Source organism: Microtus oregoni, unplaced genomic scaffold (genome assembly GCF_018167655.1).
Source record: "Microtus oregoni isolate MIOR12 unplaced genomic scaffold, Mior012 000002F_ref0000024, whole genome shotgun sequence".
NCBI lineage: Eukaryota > Metazoa > Chordata > Mammalia > Rodentia > Cricetidae > Microtus > Microtus oregoni.
This window is the reverse complement of record NW_024543061.1, coordinates 26621769-26642106: the sequence shown is the minus strand read 5'-3', so window position 1 is coordinate 26642106 and position 20338 is coordinate 26621769. Positions and strand designations below refer to the sequence as shown.

Here is a 20338-nt window from a genome sequence, read left to right as displayed (position 1 = left end):
ATAGCAGACAATGAGGAATACTGAGAATTCAAGAACAATTGCAGTGGGTTTTTGATCCTACTGCACGTACTGGCTTTGTGGGAGCCTAGGCAGTTTGAATGCTCACCTTACGAGACCTAGATAGAGGTGGGCAGTCCTTGGGCTTCCCACAGGTCAGGGAACCCTGATTGCTCTTCGAGCAGATGAGAGAGGGGGACTTGATCGGGGGAGGGGGAGGGAAATGGGAAGCGGTTGCAGGGACGAGGCAGAAATCCTTAATAAATAAATAAATTTAAATAAAAAAAAAAGAAAAGAAAAGTTATGCTGTTATCTCTACACATGTATTGTGGAATAGGCATACTCTCACAAAAGACACAACAAATGAAATAAATGTAAAACTTTTTTTAATTTACATATATTTGAATACATTTGTATGTATTTTCTTCTGTACATTTTACTTTCTCACTTGTCATGTTTTATAAGATCATCTTTGTTCCAGTGCCAAAAATATAGTCTGTTTTTTGCTCTGTTATTGTGTATATATTTTAATATATAATATATACGTATATAACATGTCATATATATAATACGGTATGTGTGTGTGTGTTCCTAAATATGATCTGCTCAGCCTATATACTGTTACTCACATGTTTCAGGACTAACCAATTTGTATTGGATAACCAATTGGTGTACTTTTTCTGGAGAAGGCTGTTTCTTCCACTCTCAGTATTCTTTAGTTACCTGAAGTTCTTTGTCTAGGGTTGAGACCTCATAAACTTTCCCCTGTTCACTTGAGCATGTCTGTTGGTGTCATCCATCCATGTTTAGGCAATCATGTTGGTGAGACTTTGGGTATAGCTTCTGACATTACTAGGAGACATAATCTGACAGCAAATTCCCTATTCTGATTCTTAAATTTTTCCTTCTATTTCCTCTTCTGAAATGTTCCCTGTGTCTTCGTTGAGGTAATGTTTTGTAGATATATCCATTGAGACTAGTCTCCACAAGTCAGCATTTTGCTTGCTTCTGGTTTTCTGTAATGGTTGTATCCGTTGCAAAAAAGTTTCCTTTCTGAGGGGTGATAGCTACACTTATCTATGGGTATAAGGACAAATGTTTAGATTGTTTTTAGGGATTATGTGGGTGTAGTAAATTGGTCTTGACTAACAGTTGTTGGCTAGGTTTTCAGTACTAGGCATGGTTTCCACCTTGTTCAGTGGGTTTTAAGTCCAATTAGAGAGAGCTGATGGTTACTGCCAAGATACGCATGCTACTACTGCATCCTGGGGGTTATTGTGCCAGGCTGTTCATTGTTGTAGTTCATAGGCATCATTGCTGGGTAGGACTGTTTTTTGCTCTCCTTTTGGAAGCTTGCATGGCACCCTCTGGTATCTTTTGAGATAGGATTTCATTTTGTAGCTCTGGTGAGTTTCTGTGTTGACAGGCTGGCCTCCAATTCACTGAGATTGGCCTACCTATCCCTTCTGTGACTCTGCACCTCTGCCTCCTGAGTGCTGGAATTAAAGGCATACACCATTGTCCCAAGAGGTCATGATACTTTTATTCAAGTAATTCTTAATTTATTCAAGTATTCTGAGTGTAAATATTGCCGGTGTGTGTGTGTGTGTGTGTGTGTGTGTGTGTGTATGTGTGTGTGTATATATATATATATATATATATATATATATATATATGCCAATTTTCGGAAGTGAAAAGAACAGTATGATGTTTTAAGAGACTACATGCAGTAAGTATATTGTGTTGTATTATCACCATTAATCTTTTACTCTTCCTAATTTATGCATTAAACTGTATGTATAGTGAAAAACTGTATATGGTTTCATATTGTGCATAGTTTCATTTACTAGAGTTCTTGAAGTGCATTCCACATAAAAAAGTGAGAGACTATTTTAATTTTTTTCCCCCTGAATATGATTAAAAGCTTTAAGAGTAGGAGCAGCAAGTTCATTCTCATTTATGTTGTTGAAAGAATGTGGGTATATAGAAAGGGAGAACAAAATCAAAAGCCCTTCCGAAACTGTCATAATGACCATAACATGATTACAAATTAAATGAAATATAAGTAGGAAAAGGTAATGAGCATTTAAACTTCCAAGTTTTTAAATGTTTTTATTTTCATTGTTGAACTTTATATTGTGTAAACTGCCCTTTTTAGTTGGGGAAAAGCTAATTTTTTCTAAATAATATTTCCTTCTTAGAATAAAGAAGTGAAAAAGAAACCTTCAGATTCTAAGAAGTTATCTGCATCTGCTTTAAAGTAAGTGAATCTTTGTTTTCATGTGAAAAATTAATGTATATATATATATATGTTAAGAAATTTTAATTTTTAGGACTACATCTTTAACCACCACAATTATAAAATTGAACACAAACCAGTTTTATAAATTTATAGAACTTAGAACTATATTTCAATGTTTCTAATGTTTTTTTTTTCTTTTGAATAGAAAAGAGACAGATGCTTCAAAAACCATTAAAACTCTTACTTCAGCTTCTTTTGGTAAGTGGTAAAGTAAGTGTGTGTGTATGTGTGTGTCTGTGTGTCCATGTGTCCTTGCTTTTCACTTGTTCTGAGGCAGGATCTCTTGTTGCTTGCTCTTTGTGTGTTCCAGACTAGCTGACCCTTGAACTTCTGAGGATTCATTCTCCTGTCTGTTTCTTCCTTTTATTTATTTATTTACTTATTTATTTATTTTGGTTTTTCAAGACAGAGTTTCTCTGTGTAGCTTTGGAGCCTGTCCCGGAACTGACTCTTTAGAACAGGCAAACTCCCAGAGATCCACCAGCCTCTGTCTCCCACCACCGACGAGCCTCCTCTCTTTCTTCCAGCTTGCCTCATGCATGAAGGGATACAGATGAATGTTTACTGCATCCAACTTTACATGGGCCCTGGGACCTGAACTCAGGTCTTTATGTTTATAAGGCTGACACACTAAGCCCTACTCCTTAGACCAAGTTGTTAACTTTAAAAACACATTCAAATGAATGTGTTTTGTCAGTTTACTTTAAACTTCTTGTAAAATGAGATTAGGAAGACATTATTTAGTGAGCCTTTAATACAGGTGACCCAGTCATTATTTCTTTTGGTTTGGTGTGTTTATTTGTTTTAGTTTTTGTTTTTGTTTTTTTTTTGGTGACAGGATCTTTCTCCATAGCCTTGGCTGTCCTGGAACTCACTATGTAGACTAGGCTGATTGAGACTCACGTAGATCCTCTTGCCTCTGCCTACTGCTGAGATTAAAGGTGTGTGCCACCACACCTGGTTTACAAGAGACTTTTTAATGTGAAAATTTATGTATCTCTCCAAAATTAAAGAAAAAGTGAATCAGGCTCTTTCTCACAGTAAAAGATAATCATCTTTTGTTATCAGGATAGATTGATGAGTTTGTTAGTATGAAAATAGAGGCCACCCAACTCTCAATCAATAATAATGAAACTATATAGTCTTTCTGAAGGAAAGTTTGATAATATTAAATTTTATTTAATGAATGAAAGGAGAAAAGTTTAGAAGTTTGTTTTTTATGCATGTGTGTATACATATGAATGTGCATATAAATCTGACGGCCTCAGGTCTCATCCTCAAGAATGAAGGCTGTCCTCCTTTCGGCAGTGTCAGTCATATGATACTTTTGGAATATAACTCAGATATAATCAAGTTTACAAAGCAAATACATTATCAACTGAGCCACCTCCCATCTCCACCCAATACTAAATGTGCATTTTGACTTATCTAAGAATATTTGTAACTAATAACACCCAGAACAGAAGGGATTAGAGGTTGCAATGCTCTTTGAAAATTATTAAGGTTAATCTTACCTAAATCTGAATTTTGTTTGTAATGTGTTATTGAAGTACATTTTTCTCATAATTCTAGCCAAAACTGGACGAATAAAGCCATCTACCTTCAAAGTGAACAAATTTACAGGTATGTTATTTTCATATTGCCTATTTGTTTCTTGTAATGCAGGGATTGAATGCACAACTTTGTGTGTTCTAGGCTAGTGCTCTGCTATTGAGCTACACGCCTATCCTGAAGTACATTTTTATTAGGATTATAGTCATTAACTAAATTGCTGAAGATTTAATTGGCTTGTATTTCATGTGATAAAGAATTCTTAAATATATGTATTAATCTTTGAGATTATAGCCATTTAGTAGTTTTCAGAATGAGATTTAATGCACAGTACTCTACTATTAAATAATAATTTAACTGAAGAAGTATTTCTGAGAATGAATATCATAGCTATTTCCCTCCTCTTTCATTGAGGGCTTATTTTCTTTTATATACTAGTTCAAATAAATGCACATATAGTTTTTATAAGCTATAGTGTTTTGTTTTCTTTGTTCGAAACAGCATCCCATGTATTCCACACAGGCCCTGAACTTGCCATATGGTCAAGACTGGCTTTGAGTCCTGATCCCCTACTTGAGCCTCCCGAGTGCTAGCATTACAGCTGTGCACCGTCATGCCTGGCTCACTGTAGTGGGTGTTTAAATAACGGTTAAGATTCTGTTCACTTTACCCTGGTACTATTCCTCTCTTCTCCTTTCCCTCCAATTTCTGTTAAATACAGGTTATGGGAAGGAATATTCAGGGTAGAGAGTAGTATATTAAATCGTCTTTTCTGTGTTAAAAAGGGAAATACCATTGTAATTGACAGATTTGGAATTTTCATGTAGTATTCTGAGGCTTCTGAGATGATAATACATTTTTAGGAAATTTTGAAATTTCATTTATTTAACAAAGAGTTTGATTTAAAGTTTATGGGAGTCACAAATGGTGGTTGCTGGACTGGGAACTAAGCTGCTAGCCATCCCTTAACTCCTGGGGATAAACCTTAGGCATTTTTCCTTAAATTTCTAGCATCTTCATATAAGTGGTAACATGAATTATCTGTGATAATAGCAGAGTTACCATAAGAAATTTTTTAACTGGCTTACTAAGGATCAGTTTATTTCAGAATAACAAATTTATAAATTAATAAGAATTCACTAGTTAAGTGCCAAATTCTAAGGATTGGTGTCATAGTTACCTATTATGGATAGGGATACATTCATACATTCCAAGGCATACAGTAAATGTCTGAAATTACAGATAATACTGAACCATATATATTCATATATATTTATATATTCATATATACTTATACACATACAGCTAAAATTTTGAGACAGGGTCTTACTGTGTATCTCAGGATAGCTTCAATTCCTAAGAAGACCAAGCTGACCTCAAAATGCAAGATCTACCTGCCTTTGGCATGTTGAGTGCTGGGATTAAAGGGGTATGCCATACCTGGCTATGATAAAGTTTAGTTTATAAATTAGGCACAGAAAGTTTTATGAAGCAGTCTCATACTCTTAATTTTTTTTTTGTTCGTTTTCTTTTGTTTTTAAAGAAAGCACTTTATGCCTTCTTGTATGGATGTATGAGTTACAAGGATCACTGTGAGATCTCAAAGGTATAATAGAGATGACTGTTAATGACTAAAGGGAAGGGAGTATGCATATGCTTGGCTGTCTGAAGCTGGACATTCCATTTCTCAGAGATCCACCTGCCTCTACCTCCTGAGTACTGGGATCAAAGGCATGCACCACCACTGACTAACTAATCACCACTGCCTTTCTTATATCTATGTCTTTTTCTTTTGTTTTAGTTTGTCCTGTCCTTTGGAGCCTTGATGGGCTTCTGTGGGTAAACAATTGGTGATAATGATTAAATCCACCAGTACTTATTAGTTCAACAAGGAAGGATAGGGTCCTTTGAATCCCTCACTGATTCATGACTAATGAATGACTGGCCTAATAGATATAATCTCAGCTGCTATGATATAGTGTTTACAGTGGCCATCTCATGTGCTAAAGATGTCATATTACAGTCCTTCTTCCCATCTTCTGGCTTTTACATTCTTTGCATATCCTCTTCTACAGTTTGTTTGTATGTGTGTGTAAGAGTGGGGGGGGAGAAGGAGGGGGAGAGCGCTTTAGTGGAGTAGTATTAAATTTTAACCATTGCTTATTCTCATCACGTAGTATAGCCATGAATCTCTGCATTTGATACTGTCATTTGCAAAGACTAACTTTTCTGATTAAAGACTGAGAGTAGCCTTTGTGTATGGTATAAATATTAATATTTAGAATGTTTGGGCCATGTTAGACACACAATATTTAATTTTCCTTTAGGCCCCCAAACCATCTCAGGCTTGAGTTACTGCCCTGGTTTACAGTACCAGGTGTGAATTTCCTCCCATGGAAAGTGCCTCAAATTCAATGAGAGAACACATGGCTCTTCTTGCACCCATAGGCACATCTAGCCTTCCAAGATTATGTTACAGTTTGTAGGTTTCTCAGCAGGTTAAGACTGTTATTACCTTTTCTCTGCAAGCAGTAATCATAGTACCTTCTGAGACTGGGAAAACTAACCAGGAAGGACAAACTCTCCAGCTCAGTTCCAGCTTCAGTTCTCTTATTTCTTGAAGATGAGTGGTGGCTTCGGCTATGGGATCTTATCATCTAGTTATGGTGGGCAACCAAGATGAACCAGCAAGAGCCTGGATATATTATTGGACAATTTTGGAGCCTATCCCACATATGGCAGTGGGATTTTTTTTTTAATGATCAACTAGGACTTTATGTAGCTGTCATAAAATGGATTAAATGGGTTTCATTTAAGTGTGATTCAGGGAATCATACATTGAGAGGTTCTCTATAGTTGCTTTTGGAACCAGTGAGAACATGGTATTGCTGTGTGGTTTAACTTTTTACTTTGTATTTCAGCTTCTAGTTGATTCATACATATAGAGAGACATTTAACTTAAGTCCCCTCCCACAAAGAAATTATTGCTAGATGTCCCAAAATATGGTAGCATTTTATGTTTTGAATAAAATATGTTGCTCTTATATTGTTTTTAATAAGGTAATTTGGAGATTGACCCTATTTAAGTAAAACAGTTTTGACTATAGCTTTTGTGATTTAGGGAAATCAGCGGGTTCTGTAAAATCTGTGGTTACGGTAGCTGCAAAAGGTAAAGCTTTTATCAAAACAGGTAAGACAACTGAGGGAGAGAGGCTTTACTAAATTTTTTTTTATGAATTTAAGGAATACATTATTGAAAGCAAGTTTAGAATTCAATAATTTCTAGTATCTGATAACATCTTGAAGAATTTAGTAGAGTCATTAATATTTAAAATTTACGATATAGGATTTTTTTATTCATTGGTACTTTCATTTTTAACAATATTCGCCATTGAAGATACATTTCTGTATTAATATATTATGGCTATACAATATGTATACACACACACACACACACACACATTAGTGTACCTGCGTGGTCTGACAGTGATATAGTCATAGGTTGCTCTGTCATTGTCCCCTTTAAATGGTTTAATCCTTCCTCCCTCCTTCTCTCTTGTTATAACTATCATTTTTATACTCCTTTCCACAACTTAAACAGTTTATCTGATGTTTGTTACTTTAAAACAGATTAATTTCCCTGATAAAGAAATGAAACGCTATTTAACATAGCTGTTGTACATTGAAAATAGCATGGCCCTATTAACAGTATCTTTTCTAATAGTTTAATTCAAAGGAACCTTAGTAGAAATTTCAAAATACATATTTTTAATTTTATATTTCAAATGAGAAATAAACTTGGGACTAATTTAAAGCCACAAAAATATGTCTCGACTTAGATTTGCTTTTAATATTACTTGTAAAAAATTGAAAATAAATAATACATGTAATAAATTGTTATTCAGATTAGGTTATTGGTTTCTGATATATTAATATAAAATATGCTAAACAAGTAGGCCCTTAATCTTAGAATAATGGTTTAATTCTACTTTTAAAAGCAAAATCTGGAAAGAAGTCTCTAGAAGCTAAAAAGTCTGGGATTATCAAAAACAAAGACTCCAATAAACTCGTGACTATACCAGGTAACAACGTGCTCTCACTCAGGGGGTTATTTTTTGGATCATCTTGATTTATATTTGAGATATACTTTGAAATTTTTCTTTAAAAGTTCCAAAGGGAGGCCTGGGAGATGTCTCAGTTGTTAAAAAGTTGTTGGGTATGCAAGCATGAAAATCTGTATTTACCTCCCACTCGACCCACATAAAAGCCAGGCATAGCAGACACCTGTAATCCCAGTGCTGGGTTGCGTAATAAGGGGACAGACTACACAGGCAGATCCTGGAACTCATTAGTCAGCCAGCCTAGCTGAATGGATGAGCTCTAGTATCAGTGAGACCCTATCTCAAAAAAATAAGGTTTGATAACAATGAAGGTAAACACTAGATGTTGATCTCTGGCTTCCATGTACATGACACAAGTGCACATGTACCTACATGCATGCATGCACACACAGAACCACATAGCCTAACAGGGAATATTTTGTTTTCCAAAGAATGGTTTTACTTTGGTCAGCATGAGAGAACCTGAAGTAATGGTATTACTAGTTTAAATTCTAGTTCAGATTCATTAGTTTGATTATACTAGTATTTTCTTAGAAAATTAAAGTAGTCTGTTTTGTGCAGCAAACTCTGAAATCAAGACTAGTTCAAAAGACAGAGCCGCTGGAAAGAGTGCTGAAGAAACTACTTCAGGTAGGCCAGTAGAAATTGTATTTTGTGTTTTACATTTAAAGATGAAAGAAAGTATTTTTAAGAAAAGAAGTGTTTGTGCTTATATTATATGTTTGTATATGTGTTGATTTTTCTAATACTAGGGTCAAATCCCAGGTAAAATTAAATATATGACAATTCAGATTTACGTTCTGTTTCTGTATCATCCTCAAGTTTTACTCTCGTGAAGAATAACCGAAATGTAATTTTTAAAAGCTGGACAACAAGGCTTTCTAAATCAACTGAGCAAAGCTCATATGGACTCACAGAGACTGAAGTAGCAAGCACAGAGTCTGCATGGGTCTGGACCATTTACTCTGTGTGTATATTATGACTTTCAGTGTAGTGTTTTTATGGGCCTCCTGAATGTGTGATCTAATGGATCTTGTGCCTTTTCTTGGGCTCTTTTCCTTCTGTTGATTTGCCTTGTTTTAACTTCAATGTGATGTTTTTGTTTTATCTTGCTATATTTTGTTATGTTTTGTTGTTATCTCTTAGAAGTCTGTTCTTTTCTAATAGAGACAGCAAGGGAGTAGATCTGGATGGGAGGTGAGGTGAGGAGGAACTAGAAGGCATAGAAGGAGCAGAAACTGTAACCAGGATATATTGTATGAGAAAAGAATCTATTTTCAAGAAAGGGGCAGAAGGCTGGTGTCACTTCTATACTGTTTCTTATTTATTATGGAATAAAGTAGAATCTTGAAGATCATATAAACTTTTAAAAATTGTGTTTTCATTATTTTTTGGTATTAAGATACTTTGGAGACCTCAGAAAACGAACCAATGAGCAAGGTCAGTTTTTGTATTTTATTTATATAAAATTCTCTTAAACAACTGTATTCACTTTGTAGCATGGTAAAAATTCTTATCCACTTTCAACTCTTTAGATATGATGTTGGTTTAAAAACTTGAATAAATCTGTATATATATGAGATTGCTCTCCTCTGAGAGCATGGTAAGGCAAAATGGATTTGGGGTAGATAATACCTTTTTGGAACTAGAAGAAAGAACTAGAACCTAAGCACATTGGGAATTTATTTCACTGGAAGATTTTTGTTGAGACAGACTTTCTTTGTATCCCAGACTGAACTTGAATCTTACAAGGAATGTCCTTGAACTTTAATTTCCCTGCTTCAACTTGTTTAGTGTGGGAATTACTGGAGCATTTTACCAAGCTCAGTTTACACATTGTTGGGGATAAACCCAGGGTTTTGAATATGCTTTGCAAGCATTCCACCAAGCAAGCTACATCCATAATTTTGAATAAATTTGTGCATTTTTTTTCTAGCCTTGAGAAAAGTAAGATATGTAAATATTTTGATCACCAAGGCTTTTTTGTTTGTGCTACATTTTTGAAGAAACAAGTTGATCTTCTGATTTATGTAAAGGACATAAAATTTACTTACATATTTAATAGTATGCTAAAATGTCATTCATCTAGATTATTGGTTAGAATTTCAGATTGCTCACATGCTATGCCTAAATTCATTTTTGTCTAATAATCCACTCATTAAGAAATCACTAAATAGTATGTTTTACTTTAAGAAAGGTATTTTAAACACTGGTATAGGGTCAGTGTAATACAGCATTCCAACAAAACTCTTTAGCAAGAGTCATCCACCAGTGCACCCTGGAAACCTGTTGGGCTAGTCACTTGTTTTTCAAAGCTTGACTCTTAGCAAGTTTCTTTTCTTTTTGTCACTAAAATCAAAATATGCCAAGATTATCATAGAGGCATTTTGAATTTTACCAATATCTACAAAAGAAAAGGCTAGCAATAAAAGAATAAGTTTAGAGAATAAGTTGATTGGGGCAAAATAAAGCAGAAAAGTACTTACTTATGGTAAGTTCTTACTTGTGGTATAAGGATTAAGGTAGTGAAATTAAAAATAAGATTAATTATTGTTCAAGAAGATGAGAAGACATATTGCTTTGGATGTTAGATATACGCAATCACATTGCAAGGCACAGGCTTAGTAATGGTATATGAAAGGAGGAGTTGTAGTCAAAGATATGAACGTCAGTTTTAAGATGCTCAACCAAAAGAAGACTGATAGACCTGGATTAGATGATAGATGTTGTATGACTGTAATTATTCTACTAATTTAAAATTGTAAGTTTGTATATTCTAAGGGTGGCTTAGTTACTCTTCCATTGCTATGAATGAGACATTATGACCAAGTCAGCTTATAAAAGAAAGTGTTTAATTGGGGCCAAGCTTACAGTTTCAAAGGATTAGTCTGTGGTTATCGTGATGGGGAAAATGGCAGTTTGCAGGCAGGCACAGCCCTAACCATAGGCAGAGAAAGTGATACTGGATCTGGGGTGAACCCTTCCAACAAGATCATACCTTCTCCATCAATCATTCTCAAACAGTTCTACTAACTGGGGATCAAACATTCCAATGTATAGGCCTATGGGGCCTTTCTCATTCAAACCACCACACAGGGCATTTAATTTGAGGTTCTAGAGTCTCCCGTTTTATCTGGTTTTTCTCAAGTAGTAAATACAGATTAAATGCTAATCACTTTCTTAATTTGTTTTGAAGGAAATGGAGGAAATGAGTGTGGTTTTTATTTCTAATTTGCCTAATAAAGGATATTCTACAGAAGAAATTTACAACTTAGCAAAACCATTTGGTAGTTTGAAGGATGTTTTAATTTTATTGTCTCATAAAAAGGTAAGAATTTATGATAACTTATTTATAAGCACGTTTTGGTAAAAATATTGAAATTTAAAAAATAGCAAAGATTTAAGGGGCTATCTTTAAACTTGGTTAATCTAAGAGATTTTTTAAATCTTTATTATATGTTATTATTTTTGTTTTGTGTTTTTGAAGCAGGTCTCACTCGGGCTAACTACAAACTCAAATTCATGGTCCCTCTATCCCAACCTGGCTTTATAATTTTAGCCAACCAACCAGTGTCTGTCTCTCTCATCCGTCCCTGTGGGAATTGAACTTAGAGCTAGGTACTTAACTGCTAAGCTATATCCCTAGCCCAGCTAAAGGATTTTTAAAATGAAAAAGCACGGATATCTTCTGTTTCAGCATTGTCCAAATTAAGAGTGTGTGTGTGTGTGTGTGTGTGAAAGTGTGAAAGATTTATTTATTCGGGAGTCTGGAGTGATAACTTAGCAATTAAGAATACTGGTTGCTCTTTAAGAGGACCCAGGTTTGATTGGATATCAAACCCACAAGACAGCTTACAACCATCTTTAACTACAGTCCTAGGGAATCTGATACCATCTTCTGATCTCCAAGGAAACTGAAAGCACATGTCACACACATACACATGCAGGCAAAACACACATACACACAAATAGTAATTTAAATTTTTAAAAGATTTATTTTTATTTTATGTATGTATGGTTGTTGACATTATTTTGAGTCTAGAAAATGGTTAATGACCCTTAAATATCATTGGCAAAATAACAGATTAATAATTACTAATAAAAGTCTGGAGAGATGGCTCAGTGGTTAAGATTACTTACTGTTCTTACAGAGCAGGGACTTAGGTTCAGTCCTATTCATTCTATTCTATCTGTCTATTCCCAAAAAATCTAATATCCTTTGCTAGGCCACATAGATTCCTGCAAGCATATGGTGCATATAAAAACTCATGTAAGTATGCATACATACACATAGATAAATAAAATCTTTTTTTAAGTATTGTTTTTTAAAACAGCTCAGCAGAATTTCTGGTTAATAAACAACTTGTGGGAGGTGCTATAATAACCTTACAAGAGGGGAGTTTTTTTGGAGGGGGGGAATGTAACCTAAAAGTACTCTTTGGGAGTGGGAAGTCTTATGACATGGCCAAGTTGACAGTCACTCAATTTTTAAGAATAGTGGGATACATGGAGCAGGATCATCAGCGAGTGTGCTTGCTGAACAAAGGAGAGTACAAGTTGAATTATGTGCAGTTTCAAATCAAGTATAATGGTTATATAGCTCTCCAAATAGACTAGAGACTGAATTATACACACCTTTAAAAGAGACAGTGCACAGCGTATGATAATACTGCTTTTCTTTGTGTGTGTATGTGTAATTCTATATATTTATTTTTAGTGTATGAATGTTTTGCCAGCATGTATGTCTGTTTGCCACATGTGTGACTGGTCCCTGTGGAGGTCAGAAGAATGCATCAGATCCTCTGGAACTGTATGGGTGCTGGGAATCAAACCTGGGTCCTCTGTAACAGCAACCTGTACTCTTAAGAACTGAACCTTCTCTCCAGCCCCATAACACTTACTTTTAAATGTAGATTATTTGTAGTTTAAAGGAAGATAAAAATAGAAACTATGCATTCTTTAACTTTAAAGTGTTTTGTATGATAATAGAGTGAAATTGGAAAACTTGAGCTTTTAAAGATTTCAAATTGATGAGTTCATATTGTAATGCCAAGACATGTAATAAACACAGATTTTAATATGTATAAAATCTAAGTCAATAAATCAAGATTATATGCCCAGATTTGTTTAGTATTGAGTAAAATTATTAAATTCTTGGAGATGTAATACTTCTAAAATTATATGGGTAAATACAGACTCTGCTAATAGTGGTCTCCCCTTACCCATGAGAATTGCCTTTTCATGGCCCTAGTTGATATTTGAAATTAGTTGGTACTGAACCTTAGGTATTCCGTATTCTTCACATTTCATGCATATACAGTTTTATTGTCTCTTCCTTGATAATGAAGTGTTCCTATCACACACACACTGTAATTTTGGTAGTTTAAGGTATTAATGCAAAGTTGACACAAATTTCTTTCCTCAGCTTTACAATCTCAAGGATTTGTGATTGTTTCTTGCCATAATTCTTTTACAAAACTCAGCATATGATTATTTTTCTTTTTTAATTTATATTTATTTATTTGTATGTATATACACACATATACATACACACATACATGAATTGCACATGCTACAGTATGAACATGCAAGTCAGATGGCTACTTGGAGGAGTAATTTTTCTACTTCCACCAATGTTAGTCCCACAGATTGGCCCTTACCCACTGAGTACTCACACAGGCCTCATGTGTCGCCCCCCCACCCCATGTCTCTGTTATGCTGATCACTTCTGCCTTTTCACTTACAGGAAGCAACTGTAAAGGCTTTTTTTTTCCTTTGCACTTATGATTGCTATTATCACTATTATTTTACTTCGTGGCCATAATATAAAATAAAAATTGCCTGAACATAGGTTCTGCATTTGACCAGTTGGTAACAAATTGATGTTAACTGACTAATGGACATAAAGTATGGATGGTGTGGACTCACTGGATAATTGGCTCATGGATGTCCCATACAGAGTAATTGGAAATACCATTACACCAGTAACAATGACAAGTAATTTAAGTTTAAGAAATTATTTATTTCTTATTTAATGTCTTATTAAATCTTTTTAAAAATTAACAAAACAGAATGTCTGCGAATGCTAATTACTCTTGTGGATGCAAAAATTAAGACATTTTCTGCATTGAATTTAGTGTCTTATTGTAATTCCGGCATCTTAAGGTGGGAATAAAACTAGGTAGGGTCCAGAATAAGAGCCTGTGTCAAAAATAAATAAAATACATGTTCAGTGTTGGTTTAGAATGCATTTTGGTTCTCTTAATATTGCCTATCCACCTAATTCTTCCTGTTATGTTAGTCTTAGCCTATGGATTTTGTTGTTTCTATGACTTCGGTTTTCTTACTAAGTCATTTGTCTCTAAAGAGTCAAGTCTTTTCAGGAAGAATTAATATTTTTCATTTTTGTAATTTTTATTTTTAAAGGCATATATAGAAATAAACAAAAAATCTGCAGATTCTATGGTAAAATTTTACACTAGCTTCCCAGTATCCATGGATGGAAATCAGCTCTCTATAAGTATGGCTCCTGAGGATATGGACATAAAAGATGAGGTAAATAATAGGTTTAAACCACCATTTTTCCTTGTTCTTACTAAATCCTTAAGATCAGATTGATTGATTGATTGATTGTTAGCTAGTTTCTTTTTTTGGGGGTCACATACTGTTTTTAGACCACAAAATATTCTGTTCTTTTAGTGACCACTCAGCTCATGGTTTGAGAGGGAATCCTATTTGAAAACCAACAGTCACAGAATACTGACAGTTGTCTTTAATTTTTCCTCCTAATTTGTCACACTTGGTCACTCAGTAAAGATTGTCTGTTTTAAATAATCAAGTTTCCTCCGTGTTTGTCATTGTTTAATCTCTTAAAATAGCCCAAGTAATAGAGTAGCTAGCTCCTCATACCACCGTCAGTTTTGTTTCCATCTGGTACTTTAACCACAAAGTCATGAGACTAACTTGAAATTTGAATCTGTTCAAATTCAGCTGATGCAGAAACATTTTAGGGTCTGTATTACCTAAAAGGATACAGTATTATTATCCCATAAAAGCCAGGGGAGATGCAAATTTACTTTTGCAAAATACAGAAGCCTTTTCCTGATAGTCACCCTAACTTTCTAGTATTAGTGGGGATTATTATACATGACAGTAGTATTAAAGAAAAAGTTTAAGAACCATAGTTCCATTAGATAAAGACCAAGTTACTTTTCTTTATACAAAACCTTTTAAAGTTTCTTTTGCCAATTTTGCTATTCTTTTCTTGTGCCACTTTTGGTCTTTTTAATGATAGTAACAAATAAGTACACTTTTTTTTTTTGTCTACAGTGAGCATGAAGAATTAAGTTATATAGATGGGTTAGACTTAAATAACATCTTCAGGGAGAAGGGAGGAAATTTCTAAAGGAGTAGAATTTTACCTACCTGATTTTATGAAATACTGAATAATGCATATCTGTATAAGTCATTGCATAACAAATCATGACCAAATATTAGCATATAAATAAGACATCTTTCACCTTTTACTTTTGAATGATTGGCTTTTTAGGAGGCTGTCTTTACAACCTTGATTCAAGAAAGTAATCCAAAGGTGAGTTTCATATTCAAATACTTTTGTTGATTTAATTGAAAAAATTGTTTTATTTTTCTTTTACGAATTAAAACTGTGTTAGCAGTTTTAACACTTAATTGACTGAGTTTATCAGGTTGTTGTTCTTGGTAAAAATGAGAAGGTTTCAAGTCTTGATATTTACTAATTTTTTTATGCACTGAAATGCATAGTTAGTAGCCACCAGCAAGGTGGTGTTCCATTTGAGAATTTTTTATAAACGTAGAAATACAGGTCCCATTTTATTTTACTGTTTTATTCATTGCTCAGATGTAAAATTAAGATCTTACTATTGGGCTGGAGGGTCAGTTCAATGATAAAGAGCTTCTTTAGCACACATGAGGCTCAGGGTTTAATCCCCCACCCCTACCCCCTGTTATCGTCTATATAGTCCTTCTTATTCTTGGAAAGAGCATCACCTAGCCTCTGTAATAAATTACTGCTAATCAGTGATTTATGATTTGATACTTGTCCTTTCCTCCCCCACATTGTCTCAAAAAAATAAAACCAACAAAATATAGGCAAATATTGATGAAATTTACGACCGATTTGTACATTTTGACAATGTACCTGAAGACGGACTTCAGTGTGTGCTATGTGTTGGGCATCAGTTTGGAACAGTGGATCGCTATGTGTTCATGAGTAACAAAAACAAGGTAATGAACCCTGTATCCTTACAGTCTGAAACTTCTAATTTGGCTTTTGTGTTGAAGCATCTACAAAATAAACATTATTCAACCAACCACTAAGTAGAAGTATAACAGACTAAGACAATTACTTACGGACTGTGACAAAAAAAGGATGATCTCTCTCTTAAGCTTTTAAGAAGAAACAAGATCCGCAGAGAGAACAACGTAATATAGTGCAAAGAGCATTTTCTATGACCATGGCATGTGGATTTTGTGTGCTGCCATGAGTGTGTGTGTGTACACCAGAGGAGGGTAGAAAAGGGTGTTGGATTTCCTGGAGCTCGAGTTATGAGTAAGTTATGAGCCATCTCTCCAGCCCCTTTCACATTAGTTGTCTGTTTTAAAGAAGAAAAGAGTTTTTAAATAACCCATTTTTTTTCTTGCCTAGCCTTTTTTTTTAATAATTTATTTAAATTTATTTTATCTACATTGGTGTGAGGGTATCAGATTCCCTGGAACTGGAGTTATGTGAACTGCCATGTGGGTGCTGGGAATTGAACCTGCGTCCTCTGGAAGAACAGTCAGTGCTCTTAACCGCTGACCCATCTCTCCAGCCCCTTGCCTAGCCTTTGTAACGTATTCTTAAATTATACATTTACCATTTTAACTTTAGGTGTTAGTTCAGTACCATTAAGCTTATCTACATTTGTAGAAGGAGCTGCAGGCCGCTTCCCGCTGCCCATCTCCTGCACAACTAGCTTTACCCAAAATAATATCACAGAAACTGTATTCATTTAAACACTCCTTGGCCCATTAGTTTCAGCCTCTTATTGGCTAATTCTCACATCTTGCTTTAACCCATATTTAGTAATCTGTGTAGCACCACAAGGTGGTGGCTTACGGGGGGGGGGGGGGGGGGGATCGGGATCTTAACCTGCTTCCCTCTCAGAGAGGAGAGGCATGGCGTCTGCCTGAATCTGCTTTTTCCCAGCATTCTGTTCTGTCTAATCCGCCTACCTAATTTTCTGTCCTATCAAAGGGCCAAGGCAGTCTCTATTAATCAATGAAAGTAACACATAGACACATGATCCTCCTCCATCATGCATTGTGCAATAATCACCACCATCTAAATCTGTAAATTTTTTTCCTGGCTTCTCAAACTGATACTTCTTGTTCATTAAACAATAGCTTCTAAGCACCCACCTACCCAGCCCTTTCAACTGCCACCTTATGTCTGTTTCTATAAATAACACTAGATTCCCTATAGAAGTTGAATTTTATTTTCTGTTTTGCAATCGGCTTATTTCACTTGGCATATGTTCTAGGTTCATACATGTAACATATCTGAATGTCTCTTTTTAGCGATTGTGCCTAATAATTCTTGGAATGTAAGTGAGTAAATAGATGTTTGGGTCCCCGGTTTCAGTTCTGGGTATACAGTGAAAAGTAGAATTGCTAGATAGCATCCTAATTCTATGTGTAAATTTTAAATTCATGCTTTCAAAAAATATTTTTAAAGGTGATTCTTCAGTTAGAAAGTCCCGAATCTGCTCTGTCAATGTACAATTTTCTGAAACAGTATCCACAAAGCATAGGAGACTATGTGTTGACCTGTACTTTATCTCCAAAGATGGACTCAGAAGTAAGTAGTTTTTTGTTTGTGTGTTTGTGTAATGTACTTGTGTTATTTTAGAAGATCAAGAGGATGAAGCAAGAGAGATGGTTTAGCAGTTAAGAGTATTGACTCTTCTTGCAGAGGACCTAGTTTTGGTTCTAGTACCCATGTGGTGGCTCACAACCATTTGTTCCAGGGATCTAGTGGCCGTTTTTGACCTACATGGGCACTAGGCACATACATGGTACAAACACATACACTCAGCCAAAGCACTCGTGTTCATGAGTAAATGTAAGTTATATACATGAGTAAATGTTCATGAGTAAATAAGTAAATCAAGAAAACTTGGAAAGCATAAAGGACATTTTCTAAAAACTCAGAAGATACGTTATAAATACAGTTTCAAGAATAGGCTCAGATAGTAGTCAGACTTCTGAATTTAGATATTTCTTTATATTTATTATTTTAAAAATTGTTTGACTTTCTTACAGCTTTGAGATTATGAAAAACAGGGTACATGAGACAAATTGGTAATTTTGAAATATGTGACTTTATTCAGATACCAATGTGTAAAGAGACTTGGTATAAACCAGGCAATGAAGCCACATGCCTTTAATCCCAGCACTTAAGAGACAAAGGCAGGTGTATCTCTTTAGTTTTTGAGGCCAGCCTGGTATACACGTGGGGGGGGGGGGGGAGTAGGGGTGGGAGACTTACTTGGTATGTCTACTGTGATTATCTCTAGGAAACAAGGTGCTGTTTTTGATCCATTGTTGCTTCATGGAGTGGAAACGTTTTTGTTTTTTTCATTTTTTTATTTTAGTGTATTATATAAGAAAACAAATTTTACATATCCTTGCTTTACATAGTTGTGTAGTAGAATGTATGTAGAAAAACAATAAATATATCTTTAAAAGAAATCAAATTCAAATTTGTGTTTTTCTAATAGTTCCATTGTATTTCAGTAGCAGGGGTAAACAATTGGACCTTATATTTAGTATTCATGCTTTTTTGCTGATTTTTCCAAATTCTTGAACTAACTGTGGAAAGATACGTGTGTGTGTGTGTGTGTGTGTGTGTGTGTGTGTGTGTGAGAGAGAGAGAGAGAGAGAGAGAGAGAGAGAGAGAGACATCAAGCAATAAAATATCAAATGGTAAAAGTGCTATGAAAATAGATAAATGAAGATAAAAGGAATTACAAAGTCAGATACAGTGATGCTTGCAACAATTCCAACACTTAAAGAGTATCCTGAGTTCAAGGTTATCCTAAGCCACACAAAACCGTGCCTCAGCCCACCCAGCTCTTCAAAAAGACACACATGAATGGGGAATTGTGTATATTAAAATGGTAAGTTAAAACCTCCAGCAGATGAGCCATTTGGAAGACTTGAAGGAAATAGGAAAGCAAGCTATATGAATATATGAAGATATTCTACACATAATGGCAAGCAAAGACTTTAGGCATATATTCAGTCATTGAAGAATTTCTGGACCAGCAACCTAGCTTGCTAGAGGCACTTTACCCCCAAGCCTGACCACCTGAATTCACTTCTTGGGACACGTCCCATGTAGGTTGTTCTCTTACTTTGTTCCTGTACCTCCACTCGCATGCATACACAAACATGCAAAATTTTAAAAGGAAGAATTTCTAAGAGGCATCAGTGATCCTAGTTTGCAAATCATTCAGTGATTTTTTTTTAATCTGAAAGCTATCATTTTTGTTCTAATGTTTTTAATTCTTTGAGAAATTCTTAAAATGTGTTTTGATCACATTTACTTTTAGTTCCTCTTCTTCATATATTCCAGATTGACTACTACTTTCCCTGCAACCTTGTTCCATATATATATATATATATATATATATATATATATATATATATATTAGCTTTAATTTTTGAAATAACCCTTTGAGTCTTTTATTTTGATGTTCCATAACATTGCTTTTTGGTAGTGTTCAGATAATATTTAAAAGGATTATTGCTATAGCATTTCTAGTGTGTATGTGTGTCTGTATCTGTGTCAGTGTAAAGGCCAGAGGTAGATGTAATCATTTCTATACCTTCTTTTTTACACAGGTTTTCTCACTGAGCTAGAAATCACTGATTGAGTTAGACTGGCTACCCAGCAAGACCCCAAAATCCTTCTGTCTATCCCCAGCACTGAGATTATGAGTATACTTCTGCTCCCAATTTTTTAAAAATGGATGCTGGGAGTCTGAACTCAATCTCTGTACTTGTGCAATGAATGAGCATGTATCAATTTAGCCATCTGCTCATACCCACTTCTGCATGTTTAAGTAGGGGATATTTGAATTGTTTTCTCTGAAGTTGCCCAGGCTAGTCTTAAATTCCTGAATCCACAGGATCCACCTGCTCTAGCCTCCAAGCAGCTGGGATTATAGACCTACTATACCATACACAACTTAATGAGATGGTTTATAAAAAGTTTTCCTTATAAATACAAGTCTTTAAAAACTAATCTACAAGGAAGATGTGTATGTCATGTTTATTGGTT

General features: G+C 34.9%; 1 protein-coding gene across 8 annotated transcripts in view; it reads left to right on the top strand.

Moving 5' to 3' along the window:
• Positions 1 to 20338, top strand: part of Znf638 (zinc finger protein 638) — a 73566-nt gene that overhangs the window by 35223 nt on the left and 18005 nt on the right. For 5 of the 8 annotated variants that reach the window (XM_041679769.1, XM_041679747.1, XM_041679713.1 and 2 more), the window contains 12 exons: positions 2199 to 2257; positions 2445 to 2497; positions 3872 to 3922; positions 6972 to 7040; positions 7849 to 7932; positions 8533 to 8601; positions 9374 to 9411; positions 11168 to 11299; positions 14398 to 14526; positions 15521 to 15562; positions 16102 to 16236; positions 17729 to 17851. In XM_041679769.1, the coding sequence (XP_041535703.1) occupies positions 2199 to 2257; positions 2445 to 2497; positions 3872 to 3922; positions 6972 to 7040; positions 7849 to 7932; positions 8533 to 8601; positions 9374 to 9411; positions 11168 to 11299; positions 14398 to 14526; positions 15521 to 15562; positions 16102 to 16236; positions 17729 to 17851 (984 nt within the window). The remainder of the gene's footprint in view (positions 1 to 2198; positions 2258 to 2444; positions 2498 to 3871; positions 3923 to 6971; positions 7041 to 7848; positions 7933 to 8532; positions 8602 to 9373; positions 9412 to 11167; positions 11300 to 14397; positions 14527 to 15520; positions 15563 to 16101; positions 16237 to 17728; positions 17852 to 20338) is intronic. The other 3 variants (XM_041679779.1, XM_041679758.1, XM_041679738.1) reach the window with 2 other exon arrangements.